Source organism: Lepidochelys olivacea (assembly GCF_965140295.1).
Source record: "Lepidochelys olivacea isolate rLepOli2 genome assembly, chromosome: 10".
NCBI classification, from domain to species: Eukaryota; Metazoa; Chordata; order Testudines; family Cheloniidae; genus Lepidochelys; species Lepidochelys olivacea.
This window is the reverse complement of record NC_140420.1, coordinates 73,412,444-73,435,955: the sequence shown is the minus strand read 5'-3', so window position 1 is coordinate 73,435,955 and position 23,512 is coordinate 73,412,444. Positions and strand designations below refer to the sequence as shown.

General features: G+C 45.0%; 1 protein-coding gene across 1 annotated transcript in view; it reads left to right on the top strand.

Moving 5' to 3' along the window:
• The first annotated feature begins 1,181 nt into the window (after positions 1-1,181).
• Positions 1,182-23,512, top strand: part of RGMA (repulsive guidance molecule BMP co-receptor a) — a 35,261-nt gene continuing 12,930 nt past the window's right edge. Inside the window, exons 1-2 of the mRNA XM_084640457.1 lie at positions 1,182-1,420; positions 10,771-10,886. Of these exons, the coding sequence (XP_084496583.1) occupies positions 1,407-1,420; positions 10,771-10,886 (130 nt within the window). The 5' untranslated portion in view covers positions 1,182-1,406. The remainder of the gene's footprint in view (positions 1,421-10,770; positions 10,887-23,512) is intronic.

Sequence of the window (23,512 nt, the reverse complement as noted above, 5' to 3'; positions counted from 1 at the left end):
GTTCCTAAATATTTGGGTTTGTATGTAATTTCTTCATCGCACTGCTCCCATTGAAATCAATGGCAAAACTCTCACTGACTCCATAGGCAACAGCTTTGGTCGCCTAATGAGTTGTGTGACGTGTACAATATGTGCAGTTTGATTTAACACACATGTATCCGCACCTGAGTGGTGGGACTGACAGCAGCAGCTCAGAGAATATTAAATCTCCATTTTAGTTACAGCTTTGAATGGATTCTCTCCTCTTTTATTTATTTCCCCCCTGTCTACGGGACACAAAAGATCTACCTCTTTATGTAATTTGTATGGTTCTATCATCTAGAACAATGCACTGGTTTCTCCTTTCTCTCCTGGCTGCGCTCCTTCATTTGTACTGTTCGCTTCCCTTTCCCCAGTGAGGAAAATGTGAAAATAGAAAATCAACTTGCCCAAGCATGTTGGGGTTTATTTGCTTTACCCAATGCATTATCTACAATGCATGCATACATTAGCAGAACTATCCTCTAGACAATCCTTTCTGTACTCCCTCCCACTCTCTGTGTTAAGAAAACACCACATAGAGAGATTACAACTGTGTTTTGTGCATGTGTATGCATGTACTCCCCACACAGGCACACATGCATACTGTATGTGTGTATGTTGAATCTGTGATTATAATTTCCCCCAGGAAATAACCATTTCCAACTCTCTTTTTTTCCTGGGACCATGTCAGATTTTTGTTCCTCCTCTGAGCTGCAGGTGGACAATCCTAACTAGTTCAGGGCAGAAATGGAAAGGTGCCAGATCTAAATCCTACAGGAATGAGCCCTGGGTGGGCAGGGTCCTGTGCATTCACTTCCCCCGTTTGTTTGCCTGCACCCTAATTTCCTGTCCACTGTTAATTACTTTCTTTCTTCTGCTGACCACCCCTCACTCCCATCCCTGTGATTGTGGATCACTGGGGCGCACACCCACAGACCAGCTCTCTCCCCCTGCTCCTCGCCTTGCACTGAGCTGCCTCTGTTTTCCATCCCCCCTGTTGCATGCTAACTAACCTTCTCACACCAGCACACGGAGAGCTTTGCAGAAGGGGCGGGGGGGGGGGGGGGGACCGTTGTGCCTGCCTGTCTGTCTGCTTCGTTTTATCTCCCAGGCTGAGTGATCTGCTTGGGAAATCACTTTCCTTTCACACCCTGCCCTGGCTCAGCCAGTCTCTCGCAGACATGCAGCTGGAGAGGAAGATGCTGCTCTCCCTGTCCTGCTGCTGAAGAGAGTGGCGAGGCTCTTAACCCAACAGGGGGGGCTCTTTGGGAAGGGAGGGGGGGTTGCCCTGTTGCGGACAATCCCACCATCTCCCCCCTCCCGGTCCTTCCAGCGTCCACCTGCCCCTCCCTAACACCTTCCCCCCCAGCGGGCTGGAGGGGCTGATGCAGCCGATAAGGTAAGCACCAGAGCCGGTGAGGTTGGGGGAAAGTGGATTGGAGGGGAAAGGCACCAACCCCTGGGGTCTGTTCCCTGCAACAAAGGGTCACCCCCTCCCAAGGAATCCCTGTGAACCTTTGCTTGCTTCCTTCTTAGCCTGCTTTGGGGTTGCTACCTGGACTCTCTTTCCGGCATGATATCCACCCTCCACCCTTCCCCTCCCTAATTGCTTCTTGATTTGCTTCTTAACCAGGTGCTCTTTCTGCCTGAGAGTCCGTTCAGATCCTCTGTAGAGTTTCTCTATCCATTTGTAAATGCTTATTCTGTGCTTTGGTTCTTTTTCTTCATTGCATGCTCTGTGCATGTAGAGAGATAGAGAGAGACGAGTCCTTTCTTTCTTTCTTTCTTTCTTTCTTTCTTTCTTTCTTTCTTTCTTTCTTTCTTTCTTTCTTTCTTTCTTTCTTTCTTTTATTTTCTGGTTGCCCCCGGACTTGCAGCGTCCTTGTGCCAAATTATTCCCATCTAAATGAAAAAGTGAACTTAATGGCAAAACACTGATCAAAATGGAAACATTTTTTTTTTAGAAGGGGTTTTGCTGCCGGGGCTTAGCTGGCATCCTTATTGCAAAACACAGAAGGATCGATATGTAGATACGTTTTCCTATCCCCAGCTACTATGATTTAAAAATACAGAATGTTTTCAAGATCAAGCTAGTTTGACAGCTATCCGGGCACTCAGATACCATGCGTATGAGAGCCAAATAAGTACCGAGAGAGATGGATAGCTATATAGGCTAAAGCAAACATTACGTTCATCTCAGAGGGCTAGATTCTGCTACCGTTACTCGTGCTGAGTAACACCCTACTCAACAAAAAGTCCCACGGATTTCAGCGGGTAATAAGGCATTAATCAATGTCGGGATGGCAGAATAAAGCCTTGAGTTAGGACATTTTAAAACCACCAGCGAGGTTGCAAAACATCCTCTTTAAGTGTTGTTTTCATCCAGGGACTTGCCCGTTGTTATATGTATTCAAGGAAACCATGTCGTGTTTGCAAGACAGGTGCTGGTGGTGGTTCTTAGGCGAGAGATGAAAGTTTGGTGTTGTTTTGATGTGATTCTTGATTTCTGCCTGTGGGAATAATTGTATTGCCATTGCTCAGAGGTAGAATCAGTTTCCCCAAATTGAGATTTTAATGGGAGCTTGTAAGCTGATGTTATGTCATGTGGTTTAAGGCAGCGTTGGATTGCATTTATTTCATAAATCGGCTATTTTTGCAAAGTTTAGGGAAAACAGCGCCACCTAGCGGGAAGAAACGAGCTTCGAGTTCTATTTATTCCCGGGAGAGCGCACATGTGCTTATGCCCTGCTCAAAAAATACAGCCTTCATCCAACTGCATCCTCTGTAGGGAGTATAACGGGTTTGGAAAATCCAGAGGGATGGGGTCATTGGGATTTTTACTAGCCTCATTTTTTGTAACGATTTATTTTCCTGGGAGATATTCAGGTAGTTTTTTAAAGCTTTTAAAAATGCATAGTGACAACATCTACTAGACTGTCCTTCATTTCATAACTGAAAGCAGAAATGGCATGGGTGGTAGATCACATTTCTAGGTTTCAGAGTAACAGCCGTGTTAGTCTGTATTCGCAAAAAGAAAAGGAGTACTTGTGGCACCTTAGAGACTAACCAAATGCTCAAATAAATTGGTTAGTCTCTAAGGTGCCACAAGTACTCCTTTTCTTTTCACATTTCTAGGCATCATCTTCAGGAATCCACACTCAACAACCCAAGTGGGAGGTACAGTGTTTCCACCTAAAGTCAGAAGGCACCTTAAAGAGCAGGCTCCTCCTTGCTTCTGTGCCCCTACTAAACTCCTTCTACTTTCTCCAGCCACAGTATATTGACAATCTAGCCTTCAGAAAAATTGGTATTTCCATCCCAGCTGTTCCACAGAAAGGCCTGTTACCTTTTAATGATGAGATCTAGGAGAGGTCCTTAGACATCCTGTTTAGATGGGAAGAGGCAGATTAGACAAATATATTTGTAGGAACTCTTGCAATTTCTAGAGACAAAAGTCAATTTTAGAAGCAGCTGGGAAAGAAGGGGCAGCATTAATGTCCAGTTATACTAAATTGATTTCTCTCTGTTCTGACAGAAAGTCAAAAGGGGGTTGAAGATCCCTTCTGTTTATTTTTTGGCAGTTAGAAGTTACCCAGATTTTCAATTGAGCCATGCACATTTCACCAACAGTCATGAAACTTGCTCACAGACATGACCACCTATTAGTCCAGTTGTTTATTAGAGGTTCATTCAGATGTGAAATAGATGCAATAGGAATGTTGTTTGGGATTTACTCCGGTAGGAGATGGGGATGAAGGCGGAGCTCCCTGCAGAGAACTAAATATACAGAAGAAGAATTCCAGCCAACCTTCTAAACACATCAGAACAAGGAAAGGTTATATTCTGTGATGTGTGAGAGTCAAGCCCAGCCCCACAATATGCTGCAAACAAATTAGGGGGAGAAAGGAGTTGAATGTCACCTGTCACACGGGGAGGTGGAGGTGGGGGCTGAAGTAACATCTTTGATTGGACCAACTTTTGTTGGTGAAAGAGACAAGCTTTTGAGCTTACACAGAGCTTACTCAGGACCTGAAGAAGAGCTCTGTGCAACCTCGAAAGCTTGTCTCTTTCACCAAGAGAAGTTTGTCCAATAAAAGATATTACCTCGCCCACCTTGTCTCTATAATACGACACCGTTACAACTGCAAACAAGTTGACGTGACAAGCTTTATTCTATTGAAAATATCCAGCTCATTTTGCTTTCTTTTGCGGGTAGGAATGAAGGATTTCTCAAACATTCCTCCTCCCTCTCTAGCTTGATCATTATTGCATTAGAAATTGACAAGCCCTTGTATTTGCACTAGTTGTTTTGGGTGATCACTTCATGTAGCTGTCCCAAAATAACTTTACCCTCCTCATGGGGTTTTGAAAAGCTTAATTGATTTGTAGAGGGCTTTGAGATTCTTGGATGGAAGGTACTGTATACAAGCAAAGTATTTTATTTATTGGTGGTAGCATTATAAAATCTTAATAATCCAAAACTGACACCTAACAGTGTCCCTTTAAAGAGACAGGCTACTGAGTCCAGGATCCATATAAGCAGATGTATATTTAGATTGCCCAAGCACCAGAAACTCAGCTGTTGAAACGAAGAATCCTCTTTGCTCTTTGCCAAGCAATAGTCAGCCTGCATGCTTCTCTTCAAAGCCTCTTTCAAATACCATCTCCCCTGACCTGCCCCATTAAGATACTGTCACTACCATGCCCAATGCACTAATGAAGCCTGCAATAGAATACCTTCCCTATTAGTTGCTATACACAGACTTTTCAGGGCAGGAAAACATGTTAGCACAGCAGCATTTTGAGACACTTATCCAGCAGCCACAAGAGCTTAGGACAACACACAGTAATATAAAGCTGCTCCCTAACATCTAAGGGTCTAAATGCTAATCCAATGGGAGTTACTGCACACATCCACATTTTGAGAGACACTGCAGTGTAGCGGTAATTAAATGTAGGGTACAGACAGTTCTTGTTTAAAAATACTGCAATGTTCTGCATCTAATCACCGTTTTGCAACCTCTAAAGGTTTGGATCCTTGCTGCAAGAAAGATACAGAGTTGCTGGGCTTTTTAAAAAAATAAGGGAATCCTCCAAAGCACAAGCATTGGCTTGATTTGCACGTTCATTTTAAAATCACTTGTCAATCTTTCCCGGAGTTTCATTGATCCTTTTTCTCTCCAAAGAGTCAATGCCCCTTTCCCTCCCCTTTTCTATTGGCTTTTGGAATTGATCAGAATTCTGTTGTATAAACCAAATCCCAATACATGTTGTTAGGGTGACCGGACCTCCTGATATTAGGGACTTTGTCTTATATACGCAACTAGACCCCTCCTTTATTTTTCACACTTGCTGTCTGGCCACCCTACATGATGTAGAAGCACCGTTCATATTCAGATTCCTGTGGCGGGAAAGGTCAGGAAAAGCTGCTCTTTCTCTGCAGAGCATGAGTGAAACACACTAGCCAACCTGAACACATGTAATCCCGGGAACCCTCATGGCTCAATGGCTGTTATTAGAATTATGTGTATGGCAGCAGCACCGAGAGGCCCCCCAGAACAGTGCCCTGTTGGGTTAGGCTCTATATGAACATATAGTAAAAAGCAGCTCCTGTCCCGAAGAGCTTAAATTTAAAACGAGACACAAGAAGTCAGCCAAACAAATAGGCAGGGAAGGTGGGGTAACAACAATACAAGCAAGGCCAATCGGCAAGGGGTAGCCAGTGAGCTACTCTATAGTCACCCTGTGCCAATGGGGAGATCCTTCAAAATGGGTATGAGAGAAATATGTCTGTTTCAGAGCTGTGTGCTGTCCCCTCTAGTTTTTTGCATGGTCCTTCGAACCAGTTTTGAAATTGATGAATAACTTGGTTGTTTTTTACTATTCATGGTATTCATATTTGGCACCAAAACTGTTCACTAGTCTAAATACTCCAGCACTCAGTGTGTTTAGAGACATGCCCATACACACATCATCTCTCTCATCTTCATTCACCTTCATTGGGTAGCTACACATTTGGGGTTCATCCTAATCGCATGGAAACACTGGGAAAGTCATAAGAAAGTTCCAAAAATCTCTCATCAGTAGCTGTTTAAATGTCCATGTATGCATAATGTAGATAATACATGAGTATCTGATACCAGGCTTATAAACTACAGGCTTTTACAGCCCTAGATATTAAATGGTGATTCATGAACTGAAATGATACCATGCACTGTTACAAAAGATTATATCATACTTGCTGTTTTGGGGCCCAATTTTCTTCACTCGTTGAAGTTAATCAGAGTTTTGCCATTGGATTCAGTGGGAGCAGAATTGTGCTCTGAAAACTTTCAGCCCAGGCTCCCAAAGCACTTGGCAAGCATCCGTTGATTAAGTTTCCCAGCCCCTGTGAGGAGGTAACTGAGGCATAGAGCAGTGAAGTTATTTTCTTAAGGTGCCTAGATACTAAACTGAATGGCAAATAAATTCATAGTGGTTAGCTAGATTGGTGGATAGAGGCCACAGTCAGGTTTTGTGAGAGCCAGGAATAGTTCCCCTAGTCTAACCACTAGCTACAGGCAGCAGAAAGTCTTCAAAATTTCCCATATTTGCTATTTAGCAGTATAATTATAGATATCAAATAAATTCATTAGGAAAGGCTGTAAGGGGAGGCATCAGTGCTAAACCTAATGGTTCTAATTATTCAGTTCATTCAGTCACTCAGCCCCATTGACTCAATGGCAGTGCATGGTCTAACTTAGAACAGCATAGGCTAAGATTGTACAGCTGGCCATGGTTTCTCCATCCTCTCTGTAAGTTGCATGTGTATGTAATGTACACACACACACGTAATTAGATGAAACAGGATGGTCTCTGTAGATAGGAAGGATGATTACTTAGGAGAAGACAGGGAATCTGGGCTCCTATAAGGCTCAGTTCTATTTCCATTGATGTCAGTGGCAGCAGAATCAGGTCATTGGCTTCAAGGGTAGATTTGGCCCCTGTCCTTGGTATTGTAGGAGCCTCTGATTAGCTGATCCTTCTTTAAAAACCAAAGAGTTAGCACTGAATTCATCCTGGTTGTGAGCCTATGGAAATCAGTGGAGTTACATCAGGGATACATTTGACCCTTAGAGGGTCAGGCAACACTTAGTCCATAACTCACTCCACTGTGGCTACACAGGGTGGAGTCTCACCAGGATGAGTGGTATTTCACAGGTCCTCCTGTCTTCCATGAGATACATAAACCAGAGATCCTGCCTGCTCGCACTGATTTAAATCCTATGGACACTTTTATTCAGGAGCCAGGGTGTTTTAGCTCTAGCATCCTGTTCTAATTCCAATTCGGATCACAATATTCTACTACCCTACATACTCCCAGAAGCCCACTAGATTGAGGATGCCTCTTTGCTCCCTGTACAAAGTTGTTGTACAGCATTATTGTGTTCTACCTCACAGCGGCTGCATTTCTGTGGTGGATGAAGTGTTGTTTGTAAAAAACTTAGGGATCCTTTAGGATGAAAGGTGCAATCTAAAACATGAGATCCTTGTTGGTGACAGCGTTTAGGCTTTAGGAAGAAAAGAAATAAGGGAAAATGCAGTCAGTATCGCCTCCCAATTCATTTCAAAGGCTAGACGCCTAGATTGTCTCCCATAGGCAAAAAGTTCAGATCCCAAATTTTCAAACAATTTGGGGATGCTAGTGACCAGGTCTTCGGTTCAACTCATTACAAAGGTAGAGGTTTCAGAGTAACAGTCGTGTTAGTCTGTATTCGCAAAAAGAAAAGGAGGACTTGTGGCACCTTAGAGACTAACCAATTTATTTGAGCATAAGCTTTCGTGAGCTACAGCTCACTTCATCGGATGCATGAAGTGAGCTGTAGCTCGCGAAAGCTCATGCTCAAATAAATTGGTTAGTCTCTAAGGTGCCACAAGAACTCCTTTTCTTTTTACAAAGGTAGAGGTCATTTGCAAAATGTGGAACTGGAGTAGAAATTCCAGAGTGGAATTTCAGAAACATCCATATTTTGGGTCTGTTTAGACCAATGTATAGTTTTCACCAATGAAAGCGGCTGCCTTCAGTTGTGCACAAACAGCAGTCAAACGTGCAGTACCTAATGCAGCTGAGCCTAAATGTGTCCACGGGCCATGGGGGGAAAAAGGGGAAAGTTGCAAATTGGAGTCAGTAGAACCAGATATCTGTTTTCTGGCAGCACAGTTGCCACTGACCTGAAGGCCGAAGCTTCATGTGGGTCTGTTTTTAATCTCTTTCCCTGCTCAGGCTGATCCTGAAGCCCTTCTGCACACAAACCTCCCATTGACTTTTGTGCGCATCCAAGTGTGCAGGCTCTAGGATCAGAACAGAGGGAAATGGCGCTGGTTCAAACTCACAGCCGGCTGCAGCCCTTTTGTCAAGCAGGCAAGGCCCCTCGCTCGCAGCTGCGCTCTTTTGATTCCACCCAGAATCACCTTCACCTTTATTCCTAGTACAGCCTGGATAAAAATCTGTAGTTTGACTTCTGTATTTGCGGGGCAGCTGCAGTCAAGCCAACAGGGCCGCGCACAGGGAGGCAAATTCCATGCCTGCCCAAGGCTTGCAGTTTGGGGGGGCAGTAACACCCCACCACCACCACCAACTACACATATGGTTTCAGCCCACACAGCTGTTTGGATTACTGGAAACTCAAAACCCCACAACTTAACACAATAGCCAAATGGAGATATTTGATGAATCTGCTTCTTAAAATATGAGATCTTATTGCAGCCTCTACACTTCACCCCAGGCAGGATTTTTTGTTAAGCTGAGGCCTGGTCTACACCTAAAACTTAGGTCAACCTAGCTACATCGCTCTGGGCAGTGAAAAATGTTGCCCTCTGTGAGCTGTAGTTAGGTCGAGGTAACCCAACTGTAAACACAGCTAGGTCGAAGTGGATTACCTGCATCGGTGGAAAAACCCTTCCCATCCGCATTGCAGTGGCATGGAAAGTTAGGATGAATTAACTAAAATTGTGAAGTTAAAGTGCATTAAACCCCTGTACAGATGCTCTCGTTCAGAATTACAGTGGCCTTCGTTCAATGTAGTTTGAACCTGCTTCAAGGAAAGTGTTTATGCTGTAAGCAAAGGAGTGAATTTAAACAAATCTAGTTTCTCCTACAGAGATACTCTTAAGAGCGACTTTCTTTGGTTTAGCCACCCCTTCCCAAGTGACATAAACTAAACTGAAGAAAATCACTCTTACTGGAATAAGAGTATCCATATGGGGGTTACGCTGGTACAACTAGACCTATATGACTATATCAGTATAATGGGTAAAACTCTCCCAGATAGATAGGGACAAGCGGAATATCAGCAACAACTTCTTGACAGTGAGATCTGTTAGGCTGCAGTATAGTTATCCTATGGAAGTTCCGGAAGAGTATTTGGTTGGCTAGTTAACATTGGTCTTGAGAAAACACCAGTAAATGTATGATAGGGATCTAGCCTTCATTGGTTGGGAGCTCAACTAAGTGACTTAATAGAGCATTTCCATTTCTAACATCTATCAGACTAATGACATGAAGCTATGAAATCTGCTCCATGTGTGTTTCTGAGTCATACGGGCTTACTTCACTCCTGTTAATGCAGCTGTGGAAGAAAGAGCTGGATTCTGTTGTGAAACACGTACGCCTACAGCAAACTGTCAGCTGGTTTCTGATGGCAGAATGCTCATTGCCAATGACAAGGGGTGACAGCATCCTTTAGTGGACTGAGCACAGGGCTGGGAGCCAGAAACTCCTATGTCCTCTTTCTCTGCCATAGACTCAGTGGGTGACCTTGGCTAAGTTATGTAAGCTCGCAGGCCCAGATCCTCAATGAGATTTAGGAGCTGGACTTCCATGCCTCAGTCTCCCCTTTACTTCAAGGGAGATAATGATCCTTCCCCTTCCCTTCCGGGGGCTATACCACTTAACCTTTGTGCAGCTTTTTGAAAACCAAAGTGCTGTGTCCGTGCTCAGCGAGGCTGTCTCACTAGGTAGGCAGCCGAGGAAACCCTGCCGGTTTTTCAGATCCCAGGCACTTGCTGGCGGCTAGAAAAAAATAATAATTTTTTGGTGACTTGCGAACCAAACTGTGAAATGGCCAGGAACGAAATCCGGGACCCAGCACGGTCACTTGTACAGTCAGTCCCGCTGTAAGTGCAGAGGGAAGCCTGTCCAGCCTAGCCAGTATGTGGGTGTGTTTCTCTTTCCAGAGGGGTGTTCTGCTGGGGGTTAGGGGTTCCTGTGGTTAGTTCTTTAGTGTAACCAGCCTCTCTCTCTCTCTCTCTCTCTTATTACTCGAGACTAGTGCATGGAATGAATTAATTCCTCCGCCTCTTTCCTTCTCCCACCCCCCTGCCTCAGTGCGCTGCTGGCCTGTAACAGGAGCCGGCCTGGCCTGGGAGGCGGAGACGCTGGCTGCTGACTGGAGGAAGGGAAGAGCTCAGTAGACATTGGAAGGCAGTGGGGATGATTGATGGTTTTGGCTGTTTTGTACGCGGGGAGGGGGGGGGGGGGGAGAAGGAGAGAAGAAGAAAAAAAGTCTGTGTAATTTCAGTGCAGAGGCGACTGGAGCCTGCCAGCTAGGGCTCCCTGCCCTGCCCAGCTAGACAGACTCGCTCGCTGGGGGTCTGAGGGATTCTTTTCAGTTTCTCTCCTTCCTTTCGATTGATTTATTTTTTTCCCTTTATTTTTCTTTCTTTCTCTCTCTCTCTCTCTCTCTCTTTTTTTTTTAACTCTTCTTCCAGGGAAAGGATAGTGGTTAAAGCTCGAGCTGGATGGATGGGTATGGGGAGAGGGGCAGGATCCACAGCCCTGGGATTCTTCCAAATCCTCCCTGTCTTTCTCTGCATCTTCCCTGCAGGTAAGCAACAGCCCCTTGGGTTGAAGACTTTTCATACCAAGCCTTTGCTGGCAGATTCAGTTACCCCCTGTCCGGGGGCCTCTCTGTCTCTCTCTCTCTTTGCAGCAGTTCGCCACATGTTTAAAAGCTAGCGGGGCTGAGGTTTCAGCCCACATTTCTTCTTTCTTGATCTCTGATTCTGTCTGTCGCTGGTGCCTACCCAAACCTGCCTTGTCCCTCCAGGAGGGAGGTGATCAGAGTGGCTACACAGTGGCTAATGCAATCAGAGCATTGTTCTGAAGAGGCAGAAAACATCTCCCCTCCTGCCCTCTCAAATGCAGGCTAGGCTAGGTTTGCCGTGTGCAGTGGAAGAAGGAAAAAGTGACCAGGGAAATCTATACTCAATGCCAGATTGTGCCCATTGCCTGGTTGCATGCCTCCAGCTGGTGGGGAGCAACAGAAGTTGGCTTCAAGTCTGAAATGTTCCTTGGGCTTTTAAAAAGCAAGGCAGTGATTGGGGATTGAATCTTGAGCTGTGATTTGGGATGGGGGGGTCAGGTTTAGCCCTCATGCAAGCTCTGGCCATGTGAAGGGACGTTTAAATACACACAGACGTACACATTAATGGTCCTGATCCACTGCTACCTCACGGCAGCTGGACCTCATTTGTTTCAAGGGAATTGCACTGTGATAAAACTGGAGTAACACACCCGACCGATTTCAGAGTAACAGCCGTGTTAGTCTGTATTCGCAAAAAGAAAAGGAGTACTTGTGGCACCTTAGAGACTAACCAATTTATTTGAGCATAAGATTTCGTGAGCTACAGCTCACTTCATCGGATGCATACCAGCAGGAGAGTGGGGTGGGGGGAGAGAAAACCTTTTGTAGTGATAAACACCCATTTTTTTCATGGTCTGTGTGTATAAAAACATCTTCTGTATTTTCCACAGTATGCATCCGATGAGGTGAGCTGTAGCTCACGAAAGCTTATGCTCAAATAAATTGGTTAGTCTCTAAGGTGCTACAAGTCCTCCTACACCCTACAAAACAGCTTTGGGATGGAGGGGGTCACCACACATTCCCTCCTGGCCTTGGTTGGGTTTTTAGCACTGCCTGCCTCCTCTGCTGGGCCGTTGTTCAGTTAGAAAACTTCACTTAGCTGGGTTGGAAGATCTTGCCCCGGTCACAGGGTAAAAGCAAGTCAGATGGCCCCACAAGGGTCTGATCCCCCTTCCCAAAGCCTGGCACCCCCATTACTGCTTCCCCCTGCACCGCACACCGACATACACTTGCAGCTCTTGCTAATCTTTCTGTTTGATAACATTTGAGGGCCACCCTCCGCCTTACCCCGGTTTGTTTGTATTGTGTCAGAAAAGGAGAGAATTTCAGAATTACAGCTGAAAACGCCATCTGTTTCCAATGAATCCCCCATAGTTTTTCACAATGTTTTTGGCAGATCTGTGCTGCAAATTCCTTCAAGCGGTGAGTGCTTGTTTTTGTTGGGGGAGGGGAAACCAACTCCACAGAGGCAGATTTGTTCCTTCCAAAACTCTCCAGTTCCTTTACCTCCTTTTTTTTTCATGGGGGGGTGGAGGGGGGAAGAAAAAGAAAAGCCCTAAAGTTAAATCCCCTTTTTTATTTTTTATAACATTTCTCCCTTTTCTATTGCCCGTGCATTTCCTTGGCACTATCTAAATCTCTTAAGCTAAGATGTCTCTCTCACACATGCAATAAATAAATAAATTATCCACCTCCCTGGTACAGTAAAATAAACCCCTTCGTTGAAATATTAGGATCAACATGTCTACCTAGATCTCCCTGGTCATTGGGCTATTTTAGCCCCGAGAAAACTGAACGCAGAGAAGTGGGGAGTTTTTGATCAGATCTGATACATGTTGCTTAAGTTGCAGCCTTTGAGTCAAAGTGCTGGGGCTGAGTTTGCCATACAAGAAAGAACTTGATATTAGATCTGTGTGTTTGTGTTTTGTTTTGAATTCTCCCTTCAACAGCCAAATATATTTCAAGGAACTGGCAAAACTGGGTAATCAAGACCCACTGTGAACTGCTAAGAGGAGTTTGGGCACAAATCTAGACCATACTCCTCATTCATTATGCTTGTCCCTCGCTCTGCATTTTAATAGGGGTCCACGAGGTAGGAGGAAGAAAAAGGGGTGTCTGCACCTGGGTGTCTCCCCCCCTTCTCTCCACTCTGCCTCCTGCGAATTCACATCTCAGCAGCACATGGTAAAGTGGTGGCATAACCCTGATGGAGTCTTAAAACTGCTTCTGAAAGTTACAGCCTGTGTTAGAGGGGCCATGCCAAGCGCTGCTCCCAGCCTGGCCCGACAGAGCGCTCAGTGTGTGAGCTGAGTGCCCCACCAAGCCCTGCACTTTTTCTTGATTTTTTTTTTTTTTTTTTTTTTTTTGCTTTTTATGAAACATCGGGCTGGATTCAGATCTCCTGGTGCTTTGACCCTCGTGGCGTACCCCCGAGTTTCTCCTCATTTGCACCCTGGGGCGGGATTTTCCTCTCACCCCAGCATGGCTCAGGAGTAACCCCACTGTGGAGTTGCATTGGTACAAAACAGCCGCGGGAGAGTCTGACCAAAGTCTGACATTTTTTTATTCCCTGTTCCCTAAGCAAATCTCCTACGGAGGAGTCTAGGGGCCAGATTTCTCAAGGCTCAATTTGCAAGTGCTCAGCCCTCATTATTAGGGCCTTGTTTCTAAAAGTGCTCGGTATCCAGTAGCTCCCGTTTGCGACCCTTAGGGTAACGTATGTGGCACTCAGCACCCCCTGTGCCCAGCTCTTGTTAAAATCCAGCCCTGTATTTCAGGGCCTAAATGGGAGCTGAACTGTACTGAAAATCTGGCCCTATGAGTTTTGCCTAAGGAAGGACTCCGGGGTTTGTCCCCTGTACCACACTCTGTAGGAAGCTGCTGTAGCTTTTGGGTCTAGCTGAGAAGCTGATCCAGTTCCCCTTGATATTTTCTGTCCCCAAACTGTAATAAGCCCCTTTCTCCAAGGAGTGGGAATGAATGCCTCCAATCCATCCAGGCAGTGTGGTTTATTCCAGATAAGGATCCAGCCTATTGGAGGTTTATCAGATAGGTTGATAAATGGCTTTTGTCTCTTAGCGGCAGTGAGGGATGTGATCTCAGCACTAAGCTGAAACTGAGAAGTGGGGCTTAGAGGTTGTTAAAACAACACCTTCTAAACCCTTAAAGTGACAGCGCTTGGAGTATTCCCAGTCCTGGGGAGATATGGCAGAGTGGCCACAGGGATGGTTCTTGTGTTAGGCGTTATCATGGAGACAGGACTCAGATGTAGACCTGGAAGTATTTTGGCTTCACAGGTTTCTTGCTGTGCTGAAGCGGGTCTCTTAATTGGAATGGGGAGTTTTGTATGACTGCCGCTGAGAATCATATTGGGGCTAAAAGAAGGTGCCTTGTCTTTAAATGCAGATGGTGTGGGCTTTTTTCATGGGAATTGCCTCTCTTGAATTCCAAGCCCCTGGTTAATAGGAACCGGGAGACGTTATGGGGAACTTTGGGTTTATAATAGCAGCAGCTGAGGTTTTCTTCTTCTGTGGCCTGAACAGCTGCACCATGTCAGACGTGCACATAAAAGTGATCATAGAGCTGTGCAGTCATAAAAACTTCTTTACCCAGGGACTTAGTGGGTTTCTACACCAACCTGCTGCCTCTGGAGACCTGGGCTGAAATGCTGGGTCAAGCTACAATGACAAAAAGTTTTAGGGTTTCTCATCCAAATCCCTAAGGGACACATCACTTAAATCACCAAACTCTTTGGCACAGTTGCACACAATTGTCAGTCTCATCTCAGCACAGGCCCAGAACTCGAATTATCGGGGTGTTGCTGTGGGTTAGCCTGGAGGTGCATTGGCAGATCCGAGGCGGTGTCAAGGACTAGAAGAGCAGGGGGATGCTGCAGGTTTTGCTCTTTTTTGCTTTGTTGTTTGACAGAGCTGTGGGGAAACGACCCAGGACTGGACTAGCAGAAGGCGCTGCAAGTCAGGATTGAGGTGCATCAGCGGAGCTGCGTGGGGAACCCAGGACTGACATACCAGCCATGGGTTTGCAGGGTGTGTGTGTGTCAGGATTGAGCGGTTTTGGCAGTGTTGGCAGCCCAGGACTGGAATAGCAGGCAGTGCTACAAGTGAGAACTGACAGACACTGACACAGGATTTGGGATTGAAATATATGGGGTGCTGCAGGTCAGGATTGAGTTGCATTGGCAGAGCCCTGTCCACACTGAGCCTGGCTCTACGGGCTGCTAGTGCCTTTCTTTCATGAGGACTAAATTCACTTATAAATGCTTTTAAAAGGCTTTGTAACCTACAATTGACAAATATTGTAATTAAGAGCAGGAGTCCCATAACTGGGTCATTTTTTTTTTTTGCATTAACTGTAATAACAATAACGGGGATTTCAATTGTAACCTACAGATTTCTTTGCACTCAAGTGCAATCTTGCTCACAAAATCACCGCTCCGCCCACAGAAGTTTCTGTAGTGAGGAGGGAGAATTGAATTATGTCCAATTGCAAAACCAGATGCCATCCCTTCGATGAAGTCATAGGGCTTTTACTGCAAAAGAACAAGCTGGCTCCCTATGCACAAGTAGCCATCTAAGTGCAGACTGAGCAGCTCTGTCTAATGTCCTGCACATGGCTACAGGGAGCTGCACTTGGGGAGGGAGAATGCAAGTCTCTACAGAGGCGAGATTAGTGAGTTCCTCTGGGTGGAGCATCAGCTGGGTTATTGGAGGAGCTGAAAGGCCCAGCCTTGATCCCATGGCAGTTTTGCCATTTATTTTCATGGGTGCCAGATTTGGCCCTAAATGTGTGGTGATATGTGGAGAGTAGGACAGATAATGCATTTCACTTGTGTCATGACTGTTCTATGGAATAACCCACCAGGAAGGGGGCTTTGTGGCGTAAGCATCCTGTTAGATATTGGCTTTCTGGACTCCTTTGAGTGCTGTTGGCTTCTGTCTCCAAAGCCCTACAGTTAAATGGCCTGGGTTCTGAGAAACCCATCTTTCCTTCCCCACCCCGACCATGGCTGTGAGGTCATGTGACAATCCCCCACATGCCCGTGGGGTTCTGTGGCTGGTGCATGTGGCAGGGTGTTCCTGCTGGAGGACCCCTGACTCTGGAATTTGCTCCCCACAGCGCTCTGACAGAGCTGAGTTTGCTGACCTTTATGGCACAACACAAAACCCATCTCTCCTCACAGGCGTTTGCCGGGGGCGGGGATGGATGAATGAGCAGGGAGTGGAGAGCCAGGGGGATACATTTGGTTTTGATTTTTTTCATTTCTTCTCAGACATTTAGAACTTGCGCCCAGCGGCTCCAGCATTGGGCATCTTTTAGAAATCACCCAGTGACTATCAGGGACTGACATCTAGGTGGGCCAATAGTGTTTGGAGGGTTTATGGATTTCGTGCATCATTTCCATTGCAGTATGAGTCAGATAGAACAAGTTGAGTATCAGCTGGGTTGGTGGTATGCGAATGGGGTTGTATAGGGCGGGGTGGGGAGGTGAGAGACGGCGTACCTGTAAACAGATCTACTTAAAAGATTTGTTCCTCACCCTCATCAGACTCCCAGAGACAGCAAGAGTGCAAGACACAGGGCCGTACGTGTGTTTGTGTGAATTCCCCCTAGGTTGTGCAAGGTTCTAGCTGACATCTGTGAAAGGCAGGCAGCTGACTCTCCACACCCTGCACTCAAATCAACGCCTCTAATTGAAATGCCGCAGTTCTTGGCAGGCTGTTTAATTGTGTAAATTTGCCTCGTTCAGATTTATGTGCTTGGGGCTTTTCTCTGTCTCCTCATTTTTGCATCTCATTTAGCCAAGTGTTGAAGGGTTGAAATTTCAGAAGAAAGTGGTGGGGCAGATTATTCCTAGAGAAAACACACACCTCTCGTGCAAAGTGCTTTCCCACAGCAGCCTTCATGGCACTGTCTGCACCATCCTGCACCAACCATGGCTCAGCCTCATGGAGAAAGGTCTGACGCCTGGCTCATCCCAATGGCTTATCAAACTTGGAGGTGGGAAAATGGATATTGTAAGTGACTCTGGAATCCCACCTTAAAGGTGAAGGGCAAAGGAACCGCAATGGACAAATGATCTAAGAATCCAAGCTGCTGGCAGAGCCTGAATGGATTTGTCTGCTCCTTTCTGATGGAGCTGGATACAAAGTCCCATCAGGGCGTATTGAGGAGGGCGCTGAGTCTCCTGGTTAGAGGAGGGAACTAGGAGTTGGAAAACTTTGTTGTGAATTCCCCGTTTTGTCACTGAGTGGCCTTGGGTGGTCATTTCACTGCTCTGGGCCTCAGTTTTCTCACCTATAAACAGTGCTTTACCCACCGTTATTAAGCAGTGGAGATCTTGGATGACCTGTTGGTGTTGTGAAAGCAACCCTTCTTCTCTTACCTGCCAAGCAAGCCTGGCTTTCAAGATTTCGTGCTTGCTGTGATGACACACCAGTATTCCTGGCCACTGTTTCTCACCCATAGATCTAAGTTTCCCTAACACCATTTTACAGGTGAGGAAACTGAGGCATGGGGCCTCATCTACAGTGAGTCAGTGGCGGACCAAGGAATAGAACCTGTGATCTCTTGGACACCAGGCTATCTTCATTTAGCTGTTAGCAGTATCTGTTGCAAGAGAAACACTGAACCCTGATCCTGAGTCTCAAGAAGTTTAACAGTGAAGGAGGGGTGGATCTGTGGCTCTTTGTGGCTTCAAATGTAAACGCCCCGATCATTTTTCAGCCCGGTTAGCAATCTCATTTCTTAGGAACACCTATTTCCAAGCTGTGACGTTCACCTTTTCAAGTTTTGCCCGTAATTCTTGGAGCAGCGTCTCACACAGGAGGCTCAGTTGGCTATGTCTACCCTGCAGCTGGGAGTGACAAGACCTGGGTAGACAAGACTCACACCAGCGGGGCTCAAGCCCACCTGACTCTGTAGGCTTGAGAACTGCAAGACCCACACTGCTATTTTTAGCATGCTAGCTCCAGACGTGTTAGCACGGTCTGCCTACCCAGGTTGGGAAACTTGCTTCCAGCTGCAGTGGGGACTAGTGAAGAGCTCCCCAGCTTTGATTAATGGCTCTTTCCTTTCCATGCAAAGATCAGAGGCGAAAGCTTCTGCTGGTTGCAGGAGAAAACCTTGCTGCACTTGAGGAGGACATTTGTAGGGGAGGAGAAACATTTGCTTCCTTGCAAGGTATTCTGGATCCATGGTCAGCTGATTCTCTGAACACAAAAAGCAAAGTGACAAGAACAATCAAGGGCTCTTCTTGTAGCATCTGTTGCCAGAGAAGACCCTGACTGCATTTTTCCACCTCTACTTGCTCCATGATTTTGTGATGCGAGGGGAGGAGGAACTCCCCAGTGGGAAACAAAAGGGAGAGGATGAGGGACAGGGGCTCCAATGTCCATTCACTTGAATGACAGACATTCGAAATGGAATAGCCCAGTCAGGTTGTTTGGCCCTTCAGTTTCTTTAAACATAAGTAAACACCTTGAGAAATCTCTTTCCCATGTTCTCCAGCACAGGTGCAGGTAGGACGATGACTGGGTTAAAAAGGAGATTGCATGGATGAACATTGCTCTCAGTTACACCCGCAGACGTTTGGAGCAACTCCATCAAAGTGCATTTACCTTGAAGTCTTGCATTTCCTCCAGATTTAAGCTGGTGTAAAGGAGGGCAGAATCCAGCCCATAATACAGAGTGTCCCCTTTCAAAATGATCCCCCACCCTCCATTCCTTCAAAAATGAGCACTGCCACTTTAAGAGAGTCAGGTTTATTTTCCCCCTTCAGTATCTCCCCAGCCCCCACGCCAATGCAGCTGAAACCTGATCTAATCCCTTTGCACATGGGTAATTTATTGGTCTATTGGGTTTTTTCTTGATGGCAAATTGCATTGTCTTTCTTCCTGGGTTGAGACTTGGGAGCAGTTTGCTGCATTCCTGCAGGGACTTTCTCAGGACAGATCTTTCACACCCCCTCTGAGCTCAATCAAATCAGTTTTATTGGGCCTCTTTGTTATGCAAACAAGGCAATAATAATCAGGCTATTATTCTGCAAGATTGTGCTTGATTAACAGTTCAAAGGAGGTCCCTGGAAGAAACTAATGCTGCCATGATGCACAAATCCTTTCACACAGCCTGGGTCAGATGGCCACTGGGCTCTTCTTCACTGTATGGTTCCTCCCCCTCCTCCTGCTGAAACAGGGGGATTCTATTCAAGGGATGCCATCAATCAGTGAAGCTGGTGGGATGGAGGTTTTTGTTTTCTCTGTCAACTTTCTCCATACACCACAGAACAGGCAGTTATGGGTTTATTTCTATCAGCAGCATGACAGACCTCAGGTATACATGCACACGGAGTCATTACACATAATATACCCAGTGCACATTATGCACACACTGCCTTCGCTGTACACACGCACGTGACACAAAGTAGATGCACAAACAGGCATTCACACAAAGTGCAGATGCTGACTGCTTGGGTACACAAACACAACATGAGAATATATTCTAGTAGGTGTTAATATGCAGTGTTATATATGTTTCCATATCCTCCAGTCCCAAACTTTTCCTCCGGCTCATGCACATATACACATACACACACAGGCTATTCCTTGCCCCTTCGATGCATCCTATGGCGCCCACCAAAAGACAACAACCACTGCATTTCTCATTCAGTTTCTTCTTCCAGAAGGAGAACCAGGGAAAAGCCACTGGTAGGTGTTTGGTATGGAACGATGTGCTGGGATGAGGGTTTCTTGCAGGGACTTGTAACTAAGGTTATGTATAGGCACTACAGTGGCAGCTCTGGGCTATGCCACTGTAGCGAGATACTTCCAACCTCAATCTAGCCGCAGCTACTGCCAGGGTTAGGTCAGCTTAACTATGATGCTCATGGGTGGCTAGCTTTTAACTGTAGACCAGGGCTCATCAGTTTGTCTTTGCTTTCCCTGAAGTCTCGGTGGAATTGACCTTGCTCTGTGACTTTTCAAATAGTAGTTTATATGTTGTTCCTCCCCCTCCGTCCACCCCCTCCCCTGTGTCTCTCTCTGTGTATAGGAAGAATGAACTGGGAATATGAAAACATACAGGTCACATTTTTCAAACCCAAAGTTAGGTTCCTTAATTGCTAGCTAGGCACTGTACCTCAGTGACCTGATTTTCACATGTGCTGAGCACCCAAAATCCCAGGCATACAGCATCTTTGAAATCTAGGTCCTCAGATCTGAGGAGTTTGGCCATAGGTAATAGAGTATTTTGATACGTACGCCAATAAAAATTCATACTGAATATGAGTCTTACATACAGACATATTTACACACTAGCATATATTCAATTAGTTTATGGGTAAATGCTTTAAAAGCACCTCGGTGACTTAGGAGCCTATGTCCCATTTTCAAAAGTAGCCGAAGTCAAGAGGAATTGAAAGTTCTCAGTGATGAGAAGAAATGTGATATAATTGGCATTACTGAAATCTGGTGGGAAGATTCACATGATTGGAATGTTAAAATCACCTGTCTCTAATGTGTGGAAAGCAAAGTTGTGTTGTTATGAGAGGACTTGGGAGTCATGCTGGAGGCCTCATGCAGCCTGTAGTAAATTATCATTTGAGTTTCTAAAAATTGTAGATGATGATTTTCTGATACCAAAGGTATTGCACCCAACTCTATTTTGGATCTCATTATGATGGATAAAGATGCATTTTTAAAGCATATTAGGAACAAAAGAAATCTATGCAATAGTATAGTGCTAGGCTCATTACTAGATGGAGGTGGTAAAATTGTTATTAATGATACAGGAAAGTGTTCAGTAACTATTTCTGTTCTGTATTTGGAAAGAAGCAGGGGGATGTACTCCTATCACATGAAGAGGATGAAGTACTTTTTAGTCCATCCAGTTTAACATCCAGGATGTTAAACAACATCTACTAGTGATAAACATTTTTAAATTGGCAGGCCTGGATAATTTGTACCCATGAGTCTTAAAAGAATTGGCTAAGGAGATGTCTGGCCCACTGATGTTAATTTTTAATACATTGTAGAATACCAGGGAAATTCCAAAAAACTGGAAGAGTGTTAATGTTGTGCCAATATTCAAAAAGGGCAAGCAAGATGGCCCAGACAACTATAGGCCGCTTAGCCTGACATCAGTCCCAGGCAAAATAATGGGAAAGCTTATATGGAATTCAGCTGATAAAGAATTAAAGAATAGGAATAGAATTAACACCAGTCAACATGGTTTTATAAAAAAAAGTTAGGTCTTGTCAAACAACCGGATTTTATTGTTTGATGAGATTACAAATTTGACTGATAAAGAAAATTGCATAGCTGTAGTAGACTTAGATTTTTGTAAGGTGTTTGACTTAGTACCGCATGATATTATTAAAAGATTAGCATTATACAATATCAATAAAGCACATGCTAAATGGACTGAAAACAGGCTAACAGACAGCTCATACAAATTAGTTATCAATGGGGATTTGTCATCAATTGAGAATGTTTCTGGTGGGTTTCTGCAGGGATTGTTATCAGACCAGACATTATTCAACGTCTTCTCAGTGATCTGGAACTAAATATAAAATCACTTCTGATAAAATTCGTGAATGACACAAAGTGGTAAATAATGAGCATAGGGCAGTCATGCAGAGCGATCTGGATCTCTTGGTAAGCTGAGCCTAGTCAAACAAAATGTTTTAATACAGCCAAATGCAAAGTTAGTTATACCTCTAGGGACAGAATGGGAGACTCTGTCTTGGAAAGGAGTCAGAAAGATTTGGGATCATATGACCAGCAACTGAACATGAGGTCCCAGGGTGATGTTGTGGCGAAAAGGGCTAGTGTGATCCTTGGATCTATACACAAGGATCCAGTGAGTAAATATAAAGGGATAACAAATTTTTTGGTTTGCTAGCAATTCTGAAAAAAAAATTAAATCATTTTGAGTGGAACCAAAAATAACATTTTTGACATTTTTGGCAAGTCAGAAAAAAATTATTTCAGGTCAAACAAAATGTTTCATCTAAACCAGAGCAAAACATTTTGCTTTGATTTTAAGCATTTTGAATTCTTTTCAAATTAAAAGTCATTTCAAATTAAAAAAATTTGAAAGTTTCATTTAGAAAATGTCAAAATGAAATTATTCCAAATTTTTCTTTTTCTACCAAAATAATGCAGCAAAATCACCATGAATTCACAAAATGTTTTGGTGTCACCAAATCTGCCTTCGCCCCCCCCCCCCCAAAAAAAAGTTTTGGTCAAAAATTTACCCCAGTAATGAGTAAAAGTAGGGAAGCCCTTTTACCTCTGTACACAGCATTGGCAAGACCAAGACTAAAATGCTGCATCCACTGCTGGTGTCCATATTTTAAAAAGGATGTTGAAAAATTGGAGAGGGGCAGAAAAGACAAACAAAGATGATCTGAGGGCTGGAGAAAATGCCTTATTGCGAGAGACTTAAAAGAGCTCAATCTATCTAGCTTATCAAAAAGGAGTTTAAGAGTTGACTTAAGTACGGTATAGATATAAGTACGTTCCTGGGGAGAAAATAGCAGGTACTAAAAGGACTCTGTAATCTAGCAGAGAAAGGCCTAACAAGAACCAAGGGCCGGGAGCTGAAGCCTGACAAATTCCAATTGGAAATAAGGTGCAGATTTTTAACGGGGGGGTGATTAACCAGTGGAACAAACAGCCAGTGGAAGTGCTGCATTCCTTCTGAAATAGATGCTTGAACCAGACATAAATTACTGGATTTAATACAGGGGTAACTGGGTTAAATTCTATGGCCTGTGATACGCAGGAGGCCAGATTTGATGATCTAATGATCCCTGCCAGCCTTAAGGTCAGTAGATTTTGACTGGCTACTTGAACTCTTGCACATCCATTAGCCTCCATTTTAAACTCCCACATTCAGGGGCCTGTTTTTTCGGCACCCTACAGAGTTCCAGTTGAGGAGGGCTAGCCCAGATTCCCTGGGGAATCCATGACTGTCACCCCTGATATAGATAGATGGTCTCACTTTGCTCAATAGTGACCCATCAGTTTTCCAAAGGCCACGGGCTCCCAGATCTTTACATAGCATGGACCATATCTTGAGACAGAGAAAGAGTCTCCAGGACCCACCTCCCCCGTCGTTCATGATCACAGTGCCAGGGAGCAGGCCCGCAGGCATGGGATGTGGGGGCATGTGGGTGGGCAGGCTGCGAAATGACACCTAGGTCCAAGCCCCCTGGGTGAGGCCTGTGCCCAGAATCCCTGTGCTCAGGCGACTTGCTACGTGCGTCGCTGAACGATAGCAGCAGAGGGGCCTGTTTTCATGCTAAGTCATCTGCGGTTGAAAAACAGATCCATTGTGAGGAGATGGAAAATAGATTATATGAAATTGAATAAACATAGTTTCTTGGCTTCTGTTCAAATGAGTTTTTGCTTTTATACCAAAGCTTCTGCAATAGGAGACGTGAGGAGAAGCATATGGGGGGGGGGGAAGCGGGAAGGGTCGCTGTCTTTTTCCTGCATAGTTCTGCTTGCTGGGTTCCTCACTCCTCGGGGCTGTAGGATTCCTCGGTCCTGACACGTGTCTTGCTG